At 39.7% G+C, this 16,409-nt stretch overlaps 2 protein-coding genes across 2 annotated transcripts in view; both read left to right on the forward strand.

Moving 5' to 3' along the window:
* The window catches only part of LOC128713002 (uncharacterized), a 148,650-nt gene that overhangs the window by 16,038 nt on the left and 116,203 nt on the right, over positions 1 to 16,409 (forward strand).
* LOC128710823 (uncharacterized) lies at positions 9,408 to 9,653 on the forward strand. The gene has a single exon (XM_053805675.1). It carries the CDS (start codon positions 9,408 to 9,410, stop codon positions 9,651 to 9,653), a length of 246 nt encoding a protein of 81 aa, XP_053661650.1.

Here is a 16,409-nt window from a genome sequence, read left to right on the forward strand (position 1 = left end):
TAAGTAGTGGTCATGTCGTGGGCTGATCTCAGCAACGAGCAGTGTAATAAAAGTGCGATCCTAACCGGATTGTTCCGCGGTCAGTTATATTAAAAGAAACCGGCTGGAATTCTTGGCACGATCAGTCATTCTTTGCAGACAAACTCGTTTCGATGCTCTTTGAAATTGAACAGAGTATCTTCACCTCAACAATCCATACTGAACTACCTTATGAACAACCCAATGGGGTAGAGCTTGGATATCAAACTCAGTTTAGCTCACGGGCCGATTTTCAAGCATGAACCTTCTTGCGATCCGCTTTGAATGTGAAATCATTTCCAACGGGCTTCATCACACCCTATTTTGGAGACATACAAGCTGAACTTTGTTTCATGTCACAAATCAGATGAAATTTTTGATACTCCTTTGCAAGCCGAATGAAAGATTTCGCATATCACATGTTCGATATGTCTGGGGTAGCGGGACAGACGCCACTGTTTCAGATTCCAACACCAATAGGCAAAGTTATGGCTCTAGTAAGCAAATTATTACTAGCATAAACTAGTTAATCGTTCAGATAGCCAAGATGAAGACAATACACTTGAGTTTGTTTTTCACAAGCTGTTATCGTTCTCAGTCCTACACGTAACTGTCCGGAACTAATACGCAGTTCGACTCTTCCGAGTGTTTAAAAATTGCATCTGTAATGTAGCAGAGTACCAAAACATTATTAAGGCCAGAACGTAAACATGTTTCACATTGTTTCTAGTGATCCTGAAGGTTCTAGAATCTAGGAAATGGAAAGACGTTTCCAAATCTGTTCACACAAAGCACACCAACTGGACAAAGATTCCCTTGCTGAATCGCTTCCGAAGATTATTTTTCTCAAATTTTGAGCAAATGCAATCCAGCACACTAACGATTCGGCCCGTGTTTTCAAGGACAGATACACTGCTGCGCAAATGAAGTTGTGGAGCTTCATGATTTGCTATCCGTCTGACCAGAGGTGTATAAAAGACATCCTCAGAATGAAGCCTACTATCAGTTGCCTTAGTAACAGTTATCCTAAATCAACCAAGCAATCATAATGAAGTTCGCCTTCGCTTTCGTGCTGATCGCACTGTTCGCAGTGATCTCGATGTCCCAGGCCATGCCTCAGCCCGAGGAGGCCGCGGCTGCTCCTTCCAACGATAAATCGAGTGTTAAGAGTACGGTCGAGGTCGATATAAACCCGGCAGATCTCGCTAAACTAGAAACCCTAATGGCAGGCCGTGGATTCAACTGGAAGAAATGGTTGGGCATTGCTGTTAAAGTGGGTTCTGTCATTCTGAAAAACATTTAAGAGTAAAATAGCAATAAAAAGAAACATAAGCTTTTGAACCTGTTTGTCTTCTAGTTCAATGAGGGGTTTTCCCAAATATTGAAAGAACAGTTTAGTTTGTTTACCTTACTAAATAGCATCAGAAGATGCAGTCTAGATTCATAATGACATGATATTTTCGTCCTACAAAGGTGCTTTAAGAGAAAATGTGTGAGACTTTTAAAATGCTAGACGGGTACACAAAGACAAGAACAATAAGAAAAAATATCGCGATCAAGGGACAGTAACGAAATCTGAAAAGGACAGTACCGGGAACAAACGAAGCATCATTTGAAGATAGGAATAAAGGGACCGCTGTTCTTCAAGACGTAAGTAGTGGTCATGTCGTGGGCTGATCTCAGCAACGAGCAGTGTAATAAAAGTGCGATCCTAACCGGATTGTTCCGGTCAGTTATATTAAAAGAAACTGGCTGGAATTCTTGGCACGATCAGTCATTCTTTGCAGACAGACTCGTTTCGATGCTCTTTGAAATTGAACAGAGTATTTTCACCTCAACAATCCATGCTGAACTACCTTCTGAACAACCCAATGGGGTAGAGCTTGGATATCGAACCCAGTTTAGCTGGTGGGCCGATTTTCATGCATGAACCTTCTTGCGGGCCACTTTGAATGTGAAATCATTTCCAATGGGCTTCATCACACCCTATTTTGGAGACATACAAGCTGAACTTTGTTTCATGTCACAAATCAGATGAAGTTTTTGATACTCCTTTGTAAGCCGAATGAAAGATTTCGCATATCACATGTTCGATATGTCTGGGGTAGCGGGACAGACGCCACTGTTTCAGATTCCAACACCAATAGGCAAAGTTATGGCTCTAGTAAGCAAATTATTACTAGCATAAACTAGTTAATCGTTCAGATAGCCAAGAAGAAGTCAGTACACTTGCTTATGTTTTTCACAAGCTGTTATCGTTCTCAGTCCTACACGTAACTGTCCGGAACTAATACGCAGTTCGACTCTTCCGAGTGTTTAAAAATTGCATCTGTAATGTAGCAGAGTACCAAAACATTATTAAGGCCAGAACGTAAACATGTTTCACATTGTTTCTAGTGATCCTGAAGGTTCTAGAATCTAGGAAATGAAAAGACGTTTCCAAATCTGTTCACACAAAGCACACCAACTGGACAAAGATTCCCTTGCTGAATCGCTTCCGAAGATTATTTTTCTCAAATTTTGAGCAAATGCAATCCAGCACACTAACGATTCGGCCCGTGTTTTCAAGGACAGATACACTGCTGCGCAAATGAAGTTGTGGAGCTTCATGATTTGCTATCCGTCTGACCAGAGGTGTATAAAAGACATCCTCAGAATGAAGCCTACTATCAGTTGCCTTAGTAACAGTTATCCTAAATCAACCAAGCAATCATAATGAAGTTCGCCTTCGCTTTCGTGCTGATCGCACTGTTCGCAGTGATCTCGATGTCCCAGGCCATGCCTCAGCCCGAGGAGGCCGCGGCTGCTCCTTCCAACGATAAATCGAGTGTTAAGAGTACGGTCGAGGTCGATATAAACCCGGCAGATCTCGCTAAACTAGAAACCCTAATGGCAGGCCGTGGATTCAACTGGAAGAAATGGTTGGGCATTGCTGTTAAAGTGGGTTCTGTCATTCTGAAAAACATTTAAGAGTAAAATAGCAATAAAAAGAAACATAAGCTTTTGAACCTGTTTGTCTTCTAGTTCAATGAGGGGTTTTCCCAAATATTGAAAGAACAGTTTAGTTTGTTTACCTTACTAAATAGCATCAGAAGATGCAGTCTAGATTCATAATGACATGATATTTTCGTCCTACAAAGGTGCTCATAGAGAAAATGTGTGAGACTTTTAAAATGCTAGACGGGTACACAAAGACAAGAACAATAAGAAAAAATATCGCGATAAAAGGACAGTAACGAAATCTGAAAAGGACAGTACCGGGAACAAACGAAGCATCATTTGAAGATAGGAACAAAGGGACCGCTGTTCTTCAAGACGTAAGTAGTGGTCATGTCGTGGGCTGATCTCAGCAACGAGCAGTGTAATAAAAGTGCGATCCTAACCGGATTGTTCCGCGGTCAGTTATATTAAAAGAAACTGGCTGGAATTCTTGGCACGATCAGTCATTCTTTGCTGACAAACTCGTTTCGATGCTCTTTGAAATTGAACAGAGTATCTTCACCTCAACAATCCATACTGAACTACCTTATGAACAACCCAATGGGGTAGAGCTTGGATATCAAACTCAGTTTAGCTCACGGGCCGATTTTCAAGCATGAACCTTCTTGCGATCCGCTTTGAATGTGAAATCATTTCCAATGGGCTTCATCACACCCTATTTTGGAGACATACAAGCTGAACTTTGTTTCATGTCACAAATCTGATGAAGTTTTAGATACTCCTTTGCAAGCCGAATGAAAGATTTCGCATATCACATGTTCGATATGTCTGGGGTAGCGGGACAGACGCCACAGTTTCAGATTCCAACACCAATAGGCAAAGTTATGGCTCTAGTAAGCAAATTATTACTAGCATAAACTAGTTAATCGTTCAGATAGCCAAGAAGAAGTCAGTACACTTGCTTATGTTTTTCACAAGCTGTTATCGTTCTCAGTCCTACACGTAACTGTCCGGAACTAATACGCAGTTCGACTCTTACGAGTGTTTAAAAATTGCATCTGGAATGTACCAGAGTACGAAAACATTATTAAGGCCAGAACGTAAACATGTTTAGCATTGTTTCTAGTGATCCTGAAGGTTCTAGAATCTAGGAAATGAAAAGACGTTTCCAAATCTGTTCACACAAAGCACACCAACTGGACAAAGATTCCCTTGCTGAATCGCTTCCGAAGATTATTTTTCTCAAATTTTGAGCAAATGCAATCCAGCACACTAACGATTCGGCCCGTGTTTTCAAGGACAGATACACTGCTGCGCAAATGAAGTTGTGGAGCTTCATGATTTGCTATCCGTCTGACCAGAGGTGTATAAAAGACATCCTCAGAATGAAGCCTACTATCAGTTGCCTTAGTAACAGTTATCCTAAATCAACCAAGCAATCATAATGAAGTTCGCCTTCGCTTTCGTGCTGATCGCACTGTTCGCAGTGATCTCGATGTCCCAGGCCATGCCTCAGCCCGAGGAGGCCGCGGCTGCTCCTTCCAACGATAAATCGAGTGTTAAGAGTACGGTCGAGGTCGATATAAACCCGGCAGATCTCGCTAAACTAGAAACCCTAATGGCAGGCCGTGGATTCAACTGGAAGAAATGGTTGGGCATTGCTGTTAAAGTGGGTTCTGTCATTCTGAAAAACATTTAAGAGTAAAATAGCAATAAAAAGAAACATAAGCTTTTGAACCTGTTTGTCTTCTAGTTCAATGAGGGGTTTTCCCAAATATTGAAAGAACAGTTTAGTTTGTTTACCTTACTAAATAGCATCAGAAGATGCAGTCTAGATTCATAATGACATGATATTTTCGTCCTACAAAGGTGCTTTAAGAGAAAATGTGTGAGACTTTTAAAATGCTAGACGGGTACACAAAGACAAGAACAATAAGAAAAAATATCGCGATCAAGGGACAGTAACGAAATCTGAAAAGGACAGTACCGGGAACAAACGAAGCATCATTTGAAGATAGGAATAAAGGGACCGCTGTTCTTCAAGACGTAAGTAGTGGTCATGTCGTGGGCTGATCTCAGCAACGAGCAGTGTAATAAAAGTGCGATCCTAACCGGATTGTTCCGGTCAGTTATATTAAAAGAAACAGGCTGGAATTCTTGGCACGATCAGTCATTCTTTGCAGACAGACTCGTTTCGATGCTCTTTGAAATTGAACAGAGTATTTTCACCTCAACAATCCATGCTGAACTACCTTCTGAACAACCCAATGGGGTAGAGCTTGGATATCGAACCCAGTTTAGCTGGTGGGCCGATTTTCATGCATGAACCTTCTTGCGGGCCACTTTGAATGTGAAATCATTTCCAATGGGCTTCATCACACCCTATTTTGGAGACATACAAGCTGAACTTTGTTTCATGTCACAAATCAGATGAAGTTTTTGATACTCCTTTGTAAGCCGAATGAAAGATTTCGCATATCACATGTTCGATATGTCTGGGGTAGCGGGACAGACGCCACTGTTTCAGATTCCAACACCAATAGGCAAAGTTATGGCTCTAGTAAGCAAATTATTACTAGCATAAACTAGTTAATCGTTCAGATAGCCAAGAAGAAGTCAGTACACTTGCTTATGTTTTTCACAAGCTGTTATCGTTCTCAGTCCTACACGTAACTGTCCGGAACTAATACGCAGTTCGACTCTTCCGAGTGTTTAAAAATTGCATCTGTAATGTAGCAGAGTACCAAAACATTATTAAGGCCAGAACGTAAACATGTTTCACATTGTTTCTAGTGATCCTGAAGGTTCTAGAATCTAGGAAATGAAAAGACGTTTCCAAATCTGTTCACACAAAGCACACCAACTGGACAAAGATTCCCTTGCTGAATCGCTTCCGAAGATTATTTTTCTCAAATTTTGAGCAAATGCAATCCAGCACACTAACGATTCGGCCCGTGTTTTCAAGGACAGATACACTGCTGCGCAAATGAAGTTGTGGAGCTTCATGATTTGCTATCCGTCTGACCAGAGGTGTATAAAAGACATCCTCAGAATGAAGCCTACTATCAGTTGCCTTAGTAACAGTTATCCTAAATCAACCAAGCAATCATAATGAAGTTCGCCTTCGCTTTCGTGCTGATCGCACTGTTCGCAGTGATCTCGATGTCCCAGGCCATGCCTCAGCCCGAGGAGGCCGCGGCTGCTCCTTCCAACGATAAATCGAGTGTTAAGAGTACGGTCGAGGTCGATATAAACCCGGCAGATCTCGCTAAACTAGAAACCCTAATGGCAGGCCGTGGATTCAACTGGAAGAAATGGTTGGGCATTGCTGTTAAAGTGGGTTCTGTCATTCTGAAAAACATTTAAGAGTAAAATAGCAATAAAAAGAAACATAAGCTTTTGAACCTGTTTGTCTTCTAGTTCAATGAGGGGTTTTCCCAAATATTGAAAGAACAGTTTAGTTTGTTTACCTTACTAAATAGCATCAGAAGATGCAGTCTAGATTCATAATGACATGATATTTTCGTCCTACAAAGGTGCTCATAGAGAAAATGTGTGAGACTTTTAAAATGCTAGACGGGTACACAAAGACAAGAACAATAAGAAAAAATATCGCGATAAAAGGACAGTAACGAAATCTGAAAAGGACAGTACCGGGAACAAACGAAGCATCATTTGAAGATAGGAACAAAGGGACCGCTGTTCTTCAAGACGTAAGTAGTGGTCATGTCGTGGGCTGATCTCAGCAACGAGCAGTGTAATAAAAGTGCGATCCTAACCGGATTGTTCCGCGGTCAGTTATATTAAAAGAAACTGGCTGGAATTCTTGGCACGATCAGTCATTCTTTGCTGACAAACTCGTTTCGATGCTCTTTGAAATTGAACAGAGTATTTTCACCTCAACAATCCATGCTGAACTACCTTATGAACAACCCAATGGGGTAGAGCTTGGATATCAAACTCAGTTTAGCTCACGGGCCGATTTTCAAGCATGAACCTTCTTGCGATCCGCTTTGAATGTGAAATCATTTCCAATGGGCTTCATCACACCCTATTTTGGAGACATACAAGCTGAACTTTGTTTCATGTCACAAATCTGATGAAGTTTTAGATACTCCTTTGCAAGCCGAATGAAAGATTTCGCATATCACATGTTCGATATGTCTGGCGTAGCGGGACAGACGCCACTGTTTCAGATTCCAACACCAATAGGCAAAGTTATGGCTATTATAAGCAAATTATTACTAGCATAAACTAGTTAATCGTTCAGATAGCCAAGAAGAAGACAATACACTTGAGTTTGTTTTTCACAAGCTGTTATCGTTCTCAGTCCTACATGTAACTGTCCGGAACTAATACGCAGTTCGACTCTTACGAGTGTTTAAAAATTGCATCTGGAATGTAGCAGAGTACGAAAACATTATTAAGGCCAGAACGTAAACATGTTTCACATTGTTTCTAGTGATCCTGAAGGTTCTAGAATTTAGGAAATGGAAAGACGTTTCCAAATCTGTTCACACAAAGCACACCAACTGGACAAAGATTCCCTTGCTGAATCGCTTCCGAAGATTGTTTTTCTCAAATTTTGAGCAAATGCAATCCAGCACACTAACGATTCGGCCCGTGTTTTCAGGGACAGATACACTGCTGCGCAAATAAAGTGGCAGAGCTTCATGATTTGCTATCCGTCTGACCAGAGGTGTATAAAAGACATCCTCAGAATGAAGCCTACTATCAGTTGCCTTAGTAACAGTTATCCTAAATCAACCAAGCAATCATAATGAAGTTCGCCTTCGCTTTCGTGCTGATCGCACTGTTCGCGGTGATCTCGATGTCCCAGGCCATGCCTCAGCCCGAGGAGGCCGCGGCTGCTCCTTCCAACGATAAATCGAGTGTTAAGAGTACGGTCGAGGTCGATATAAACCCGGCAGATCTCGCTAAACTAGAAACCCTAATGGCAGGCCGTGGATTCAACTGGAAGAAATGGTTGGGCGTTGCTGTTAAAGTGGGTTCTGTCATTCTGAAAAACATTTAAGAGTAAAATAGCAATAAAAAGAAACATAAGCTTTTGAACCTGTTTGTCTTCTAGTTCAATGAGGGGTTTTCCCAAATATTGAAAGAACAGTTTAGTTTGTTTACCTTACTAAATAGCATCAGAAGATGCAGTCTAGATTCATAATGACATGATATTTTCGTCCTACAAAGGTGCTCATAGAGAAAATGTGTGAGACTTTTAAAATGCTAGACGGGTACACAAAGACAAGAACAATAAGAAAAAATATCGCGATAAAAGGACAGTAACGAAATCTGAAAAGGACAGTACCGGGAACAAACGAAGCATCATTTGAAGATAGGAACAAAGGGACCGCTGTTCTTCAAGACGTAAGTAGTGGTCATGTCGTGGGCTGATCTCAGCAACGAGCAGTGTAATAAAAGTGCGATCCTAACCGGATTGTTCCGCGGTCAGTTATATTAAAATAAACAGGCTGGAATTCTTGGCACGATCAGTCATACTCTGAAGACAAATTCGTTTCGATGCTCTTTGAAATTGAACAGAGTATTTTCACCTCAACAATCCATGCTGAACTACCTTCTGAATAACCCAATGGGGTAGAGCTTGGATATCAAACCCAGTTTAGCTGGTGGGCCGATTTTCATGCATGAACCTTCTTGCGGGCCACTTTGAATGTGAAATCATTTCCAACGGGCTTCATCACACCCTATTTTGGAGACATACAAGCTGAACTTTGTTTCATGTCACAAATCAGATGAAGTTTTTGATACTCCTTTGTAAGCCGAATGAAAGATTTCGCATATCACATGTTCGATATGTCTGGGGTAGCGGGACAGACGCCGCTGTTTCAGATTCCAACACCAATAGGCAAAGTTATGGCTCTAGTAAGCAAATTATTACTAGCATAAACTAGTTAATCGTTCAGATAGCCAAGAAGAAGTCAGTACACTTGCTTATGTTTTTCACAAGCTGTTATCGTTCTCAGTCCTACACGTAACTGTCCGGAACTAATACGCAGTTCAACTCTTACGAGTGTTTAAAAATTGCATCTGGAATGTAGCAGAGTACGAAAACATTATTAAGGCCAGAACGTAAACATGTTTCACATTGTTTCTAGTGATCCTGAAGGTTCTAGAATCTAGGAAATGGAAAGACGTTTCCAAATCTGTTCACACAAAGCACACCAACTGGACAAAGATTCCCTTGCTGAATCGCTTCCGAAGATTGTTTTTCTCAAATTTTGAGCAAATGCAATCCAGCACACTAACGATTCGGCCCGTGTTTTCAGGGACAGATACACTGCTGCGCAAATAAAGTGGCAGAGCTTCATTATTTGCTATCCGTCTGACCAGAGGTGTATAAAAGACATCCTCAGAATGAAGCCTACTATCAGTTGCCTTAGTAACAGTTATCCTAAATCATCCAAGCAATCACAATGAAATTCGCCTTCGCTTTCGTGCTGATTGCACTGTTCGCGATGATCTCGATGTCCCAGGCCTTGGCTCAGCCCGAGGAGGCCGCGGCTGCCCCTTCCAACAACGATGCCGCCGCCAAGGCAAAGGTCGAACTGACATTGACTCCGGAAGAGCTCGCTGCGCTTGAGTCTATGGGAGGCCGTGGATTCAACTGGAAGAAATGGTTGGGTATTGGTATTAAGGTCGTTTCAGCCATTGTGGGATAAGTGATGCAATTTAGAATAAATCGTAATCTACGTGTAAATACATTAATTATAAAGTATCGTGTTTCTTATACTTAGATAGAATAATTTCATAAGTTGTGACTAATCTGGTTCCAATACTGAGCATATTCATGGGCTAGGACCCGGGCTTGGGCGAGCTGCAGATTTTAAAACTTTGGGAGACTATCAAGACTATCGCGACTATGTTTCGTATTAAGAAATAATAATTACCAACTATTACTACTACTGCTCCCAGCACGAATATTGGTGACTATGCTTTTGGATTACCAGAATATACTATTCCGTACTCTGTTTTACAACGAGGATAGAATTATTGTATTCTTTCGAGTATAACTCGAGTGCAAATGTCTGGAGAATGTTCTGGAGAGCTCGCTCATTGCTCATCGCTCGCAGTCTTTAATCAAATTATAAACGCATTACCTACGCATTTATCTTGATTCATGAATAAATATGGACATGATGGATCGCGGTCGATCCTGTACCCTCTTTTTCTTTCTATGTACTAACACTAAAAGTTCCCTAAGCAAGATGGAATGCCCTCTGGCGTCTAGTTTTAAAGATTTCTTTGCCTGGTTTGACTACCCAGTAAGCCATATTTCGTAAAATTACCCTTAAACCACCCTTATTTCAATAGGTAATTTAAAGGTAAATTAAGGGAAATTTAAGGACAGTCCTTAATGTACCCTTTCGAGCAGTTTTGACATGTTTACATTGGGTCTATGTGGTATGCCGATTTTTGTTTTGTTTAACACTTAATTAAACAGAAAATTAAGCGAAAATCTTTCACTGAACATGCACCACGGTGACAGTAAATGTTGCTAAACGAGTTGAAACCAATTTAAAGCATAAATATCATAAAAAAAAACATAGTTTTATTTGTTGTATTTTGGGACACCATCATACTGCCTCTAAGACACACGAGCGAACGGTACAGCCTGACGAAGCAAACTGCTCGAATGGGTAAATTAACATAGCACTATCGGACTAGGTAGAACCTTCGAGCTCGTCAACTCATTGTTGACAACTACTAGAATTTTACTTTACTATACTGTTTCATAGCCATTCAGAGTTGCAGTTAATTGCATTTCTTACATGTGCTCCTATGGTAAAATGCATATGAATTGTTGTTGTTAGTTAAGTTAAAGCTGACTTCAGTTTGTTGATTTTTTCGCCCGAAGGAGTTGAACCGCCTTATAAACTTGTTAACTTGTGAACCGATATTCATGTTCAGTCGATACCCGAGATACGCGGATAATGCGTTCCATAGAATTCCACGTACCTCGAATATACGGGAATATCTAGTTTCCTCTGAAACATCGTTTAAATATCGTATAAAGGAAACGAATACTTATTTCCATGTTCCGAAATACAATCAAAATTGATATTTTTACCCTTTATTTCAAGAATTTCTATAAAAAGTTATGAAAATTATATCGTACCTTTTTGCGGTTTCGGTATGAATCAAATTCGGCTTTATTCACAATGATTCTAGTAGCTTAAGGCTCGATTACATTTTGTACAGGAAGTCCCCTAGCGCTATTAAAGCGGAACGCTATAACCCGGGAAAAATCCCCGTATCTTGAATTTCCGCGTAATTCGAAGTTTTGAGCTATAATTCAGCTGTCAAATTTCCAAAAACCGCGTATCTCCGAATCCGCGTATAAGAGGAACCACGTATCTCGGGGACTGCCTGTACAAATTTACACGAATTGTCAAAATTTTGGAATTCGCGTAACTCGACATACGAGGAACTCGGGAAAAGACTGTATAATATTGATATGTATAATGAAAAAATGTTCGATTTAATCTTTTCCACTAGTAGAGCGAAATTCCGTGAGAGGGCGCTCAGCACGATGTGATCGAAATTTTCGGAGAACTCAACCAAAACTGGATCGTTCCAAGGCTATTGTGTTGCATTTGAAACATTTTGGCGAAATATTTCATGAAATATTTCTTTACCACCTGTACTATACCGCCAGCTGTACTATAAACCTAAAAATGTATATTTTCCGATAAAGCACGGACAGCAAAATTTAAATAATTTACATTTAAATCGTCTCGTGTTGTTAAACTTACCAAACTGTATTAAACTTGTCAAATAAAAAAAACGGCTACAGGCAGTCCCCGAAATACTCGGTTTCTTTTATACGCGGATTCGGAGATCAGCGGTTCTTGGAAATTTGGCAGCTGAGTTAGTTTGCAGTACAAAATCTAAGCAAAAAAGTCAACAATTGATCAAATATACTCATCCTTTGTCATATAACATATTATTAATTCAGTCATATTATTATTATTATTATTATTATTATTCAGTCATATTATTTTGATGTATTTAAAAAAAGGCGCCTGATTTGCTGATTAAATGAAGTCCAGAGAAGGAATTCAACTATGTAACAACTATGTAACTAACTATGTATAAACAAGTTTACTCCCGGTTTCAACTTACGCTGATTTCCCAGGTTATAGCGTCTATGTCTCGTTATATTATATCTAATAATATGTCAGGTTATATCAAATAATATGTCCGCTAAAATAACGTACCTCGGGCACTGTCTGCACTTCAGAATCCACGTATAATACATATCGTTCATCTCGAGGAACATTTGCACTTCATGTTGAACTGAACCAACAGAACCTTTTGAAAAAAAAAATGGAATCTGAAATCTGTTTGTTTGCAACAACAACTGTGCAATTATTTATCAACTGACGTACATCCCATTTCTTTCCTAATAATGTTGAATGAACTCAAAATAGGACAGTTGCCATAAGTCTTGTGATTTCCAGAATACTTATTCTGCTGCGTCAATATAGTTGTTGTGCGTCATTTTCTTATTCATGAGACTAATTAGAGTATAAAAGACACCCTCAGGATAAAGTCTGCTATCAGTTGCCTTAGTAACAGTTATCCTAAATCAACCAAGCAATCACAATGAAGTTCGCCTTCGCTTTCGTGCTGATCGCACTGTTCGCAGTGATCTCGATGTCCCAGGCCATGCCTCAGCCCGAGGAGGCCGCGGCTGCCCCTTCCAACAACGATGCCGCCGCCAAGGCAAAGGTCGAACTGACATTGACTCCGGAAGAGCTCGCTGCGCTTGAGTCTATGGGAGGCCGTGGATTCAACTGGAAGAAATGGGTGGATATTGGTATTAAGGTCGCGTCTGCCATTTTGGGATAAGTGATGCAATTTAGAATAAATCGTAATCTACGTGTAAATACATTAATTATAAAGTATCGTGTTTCTTATACTTAGATAGAATAATTTCACAAGTTGTGACTAATCTGGTTCCAATACTGAGCATATTCATGGGCTTGGACCCGGGCTTGGTCGAGCTGGAGATTTCAAAACTTTGGGAGACTATCAAGACTATCGCGACTATGTTTCGTATTAAGAAATAATAACTACCAACTATTACTACTATTGCTCCCAGCACGAATATTGGTGACTTTGCTTTTGGATTACCAGAATATACTATTCCGTACTCTGTTTTACAACGAGGATAGAATTCTTGTATTCTTTCGAGTATAACTCGAGTGCAAATGTCTGGAGAATGTTCTGGAGAGCTCGCTCATTGCTCATCGCTCGCAGCCTTTAATCAAATTATAAACGCATTACCCACGCATTTATCTTGATTTATGAATAAATATGGACATGATGGATCGCGGTCGATCCTGTACACTCTTTTTCTTTCTATGTACTAACACTAAAAGTTCCCTAAGCAAGATGGAATGCCCTCTGGCGTCTAGTTTTAAAGATTTCTTTGCCTGGTTTGACTAGCCAGTAAGCCATATTTCGTTAAATTACCCTTAAATCACCCTTATTTCAATAGGTAATTTAAAGGTAAATTAAGGGAAATTTAAGGACAGTCCTTAATGTACCCTTTCGAGCAGTTTTGACATGTTTACATTGGGTCTATGTGGTATGCTGATTTTCGTTTTGTTTAGCGCTTAATTATACGGAAAATGAAGGAAAAATCTTTCACTGAACATGCACCACGGTGACAGTAAATGTTGCTAAACGAGTTGAAACCAATTTAAAGCATAAATATCATAAAAAAAACATAGTTTTATTTGTTGTATTTTGGGACACCATCATACTGCCTCTAAGACACACGAGCGAACGGTACAGCCTGACGAAGCAAACTGCTCGAATGGGTAAATTAACATAGCACTATCGGACTAGGTAGAACCTTCGAGCTCGTCAACTCATTGTTGACAACTACTAGAATTTTACTTTACTATACTGTTTCATAGCCATTCAGAGTTGCAGTTAATTGCATTTCTTACATGTGCTCCTATGGTAAAATGCATATGAATTGTTGTTGTTAGTTAAGTTAAAGCTGACTTCAGTTTGTTGATTTTTTCGCCCGAAGGAGTTGAACCGCCTTATAAACTTGTTAACTTGTGAACCGATATTCATGTTCAGTCGATACCCGAGATACGCGGATAATGCGTTCCATAGAATTCCACGTACCTCGAATATACGGGAATATCTAGTTTCCTCTGAAACATCGTTTAAATATCGTATAAAGGAAACGAATACTTATTTCCATGTTCCGAAATACAATCAAAATTGATATTTTTACCCTTTATTTCAAGAATTTCTATAAAAAGTTATGAAAATTATATCGTACCTTTTTGCGGTTTCGGTATGAATCAAATTCGGCTTTATTCACAATGATTCTAGTAGCTTAAGGCTCGATTACATTTTGTACAGGAAGTCCCCTAGCGCTATTAAAGCGGAACGCTATAACCCGGGAAAAATCCCCGTATCTTGAATTTCCGCGTAATTCGAAGTTTTGAGCTATAATTCAGCTGTCAAATTTCCAAAAACCGCGTATCTCCGAATCCGCGTATAAGAGGAACCACGTATCTCGGGGACTGCCTGTACAAATTTACACGAATTGTCAAAATTTTGGAATTCGCGTAACTCGACATACGAGGAACTCGGGAAAAGACTGTATAATATTGATATGTATAATGAAAAAATGTTCGATTTAATCTTTTCCACTAGTAGAGCGAAATTCCGTGAGAGGGCGCTCAGCACGATGTGATCGAAATTTTCGGAGAACTCAACCAAAACTGGATCGTTCCAAGGCTATTGTGTTGCATTTGAAACATTTTGGCGAAATATTTCATGAAATATTTCTTTACCACCTGTACTATACCGCCAGCTGTACTATAAACCTAAAAATGTATATTTTCCGATAAAGCACGGACAGCAAAATTTAAATAATTTACATTTAAATCGTCTCGTGTTGTTAAACTTACCAAACTGTATTAAACTTGTCAAATAAAAAAAACGGCTACAGGCAGTCCCCGAAATACTCGGTTTCTTTTATACGCGGATTCGGAGATCAGCGGTTCTTGGAAATTTGGCAGCTGAGTTAGTTTGCAGTACAAAATCTAAGCAAAAAAGTCAACAATTGATCAAATATACTCATCCTTTGTCATATAACATATTATTAATTCAGTCATATTATTATTATTATTATTATTATTATTATTCAGTCATATTATTTTGATGTATTTAAAAAAAGGCGCCTGATTTGCTGATTAAATGAAGTCCAGAGAAGGAATTCAACTATGTAACAACTATGTAACTAACTATGTATAAACAAGTTTACTCCCGGTTTCAACTTACGCTGATTTCCCAGGTTATAGCGTCTATGTCTCGTTATATTATATCTAATAATATGTCAGGTTATATCAAATAATATGTCCGCTAAAATAACGTACCTCGGGCACTGTCTGCACTTCAGAATCCACGTATAATACATATCGTTCATCTCGAGGAACATTTGCACTTCATGTTGAACTGAACCAACAGAACCTTTTGAAAAAAAAAAATGGAATCTGAAATCTGTTTGTTTGCAACAACAACTGTGCAATTATTTATCAACTGACGTACATCCCATTTCTTTCCTAATAATGTTGAATGAACTCAAAATAGGACAGTTGCCATAAGTCTTGTGATTTCCAGAATACTTATTCTGCTGCGTCAATATAGTTGTTGTGCGTCATTTTCTTATTCATGAGACTAATTAGAGTATAAAAGACACCCTCAGGATAAAGTCTGCTATCAGTTGCCTTAGTAACAGTTATCCTAAATCAACCAAGCAATCACAATGAAGTTCGCCTTCGCTTTCGTGCTGATCGCACTGTTCGCAGTGATCTCGATGTCCCAGGCCATGCCTCAGCCCGAGGAGGCCGCGGCTGCCCCTTCCAACAACGATGCCGCCGCCAAGGCAAAGGTCGAACTGACATTGACTCCGGAAGAGCTCGCTGCGCTTGAGTCTATGGGAGGCCGTGGATTCAACTGGAAGAAATGGGTGGATATTGGTATTAAGGTCGCGTCTGCCATTTTGGGATAAGTGATGCAATTTAGAATAAATCGTAATCTACGTGTAAATACATTAATTATAAAGTATCGTGTTTCTTATACTTAGATAGAATAATTTCACAAGTTGTGACTAATCTGGTTCCAATACTGAGCATATTCATGGGCTTGGACCCGGGCTTGGTCGAGCTGGAGATTTCAAAACTTTGGGAGACTATCAAGACTATCGCGACTATGTTTCGTATTAAGAAATAATAACTACCAACTATTACTACTATTGCTCCCAGCACGAATATTGGTGACTTTGCTTTTGGATTACCAGAATATACTATTCCGTACTCTGTTTTACAACGAGGATAGAATTCTTGTATTCTTTCGAGTATAACTCGAGTGCAAATGTC

This window comes from Anopheles marshallii, chromosome 3 (genome assembly GCF_943734725.1).
Source record: "Anopheles marshallii chromosome 3, idAnoMarsDA_429_01, whole genome shotgun sequence".
Classification (NCBI taxonomy): domain Eukaryota; kingdom Metazoa; phylum Arthropoda; class Insecta; order Diptera; family Culicidae; genus Anopheles; species Anopheles marshallii.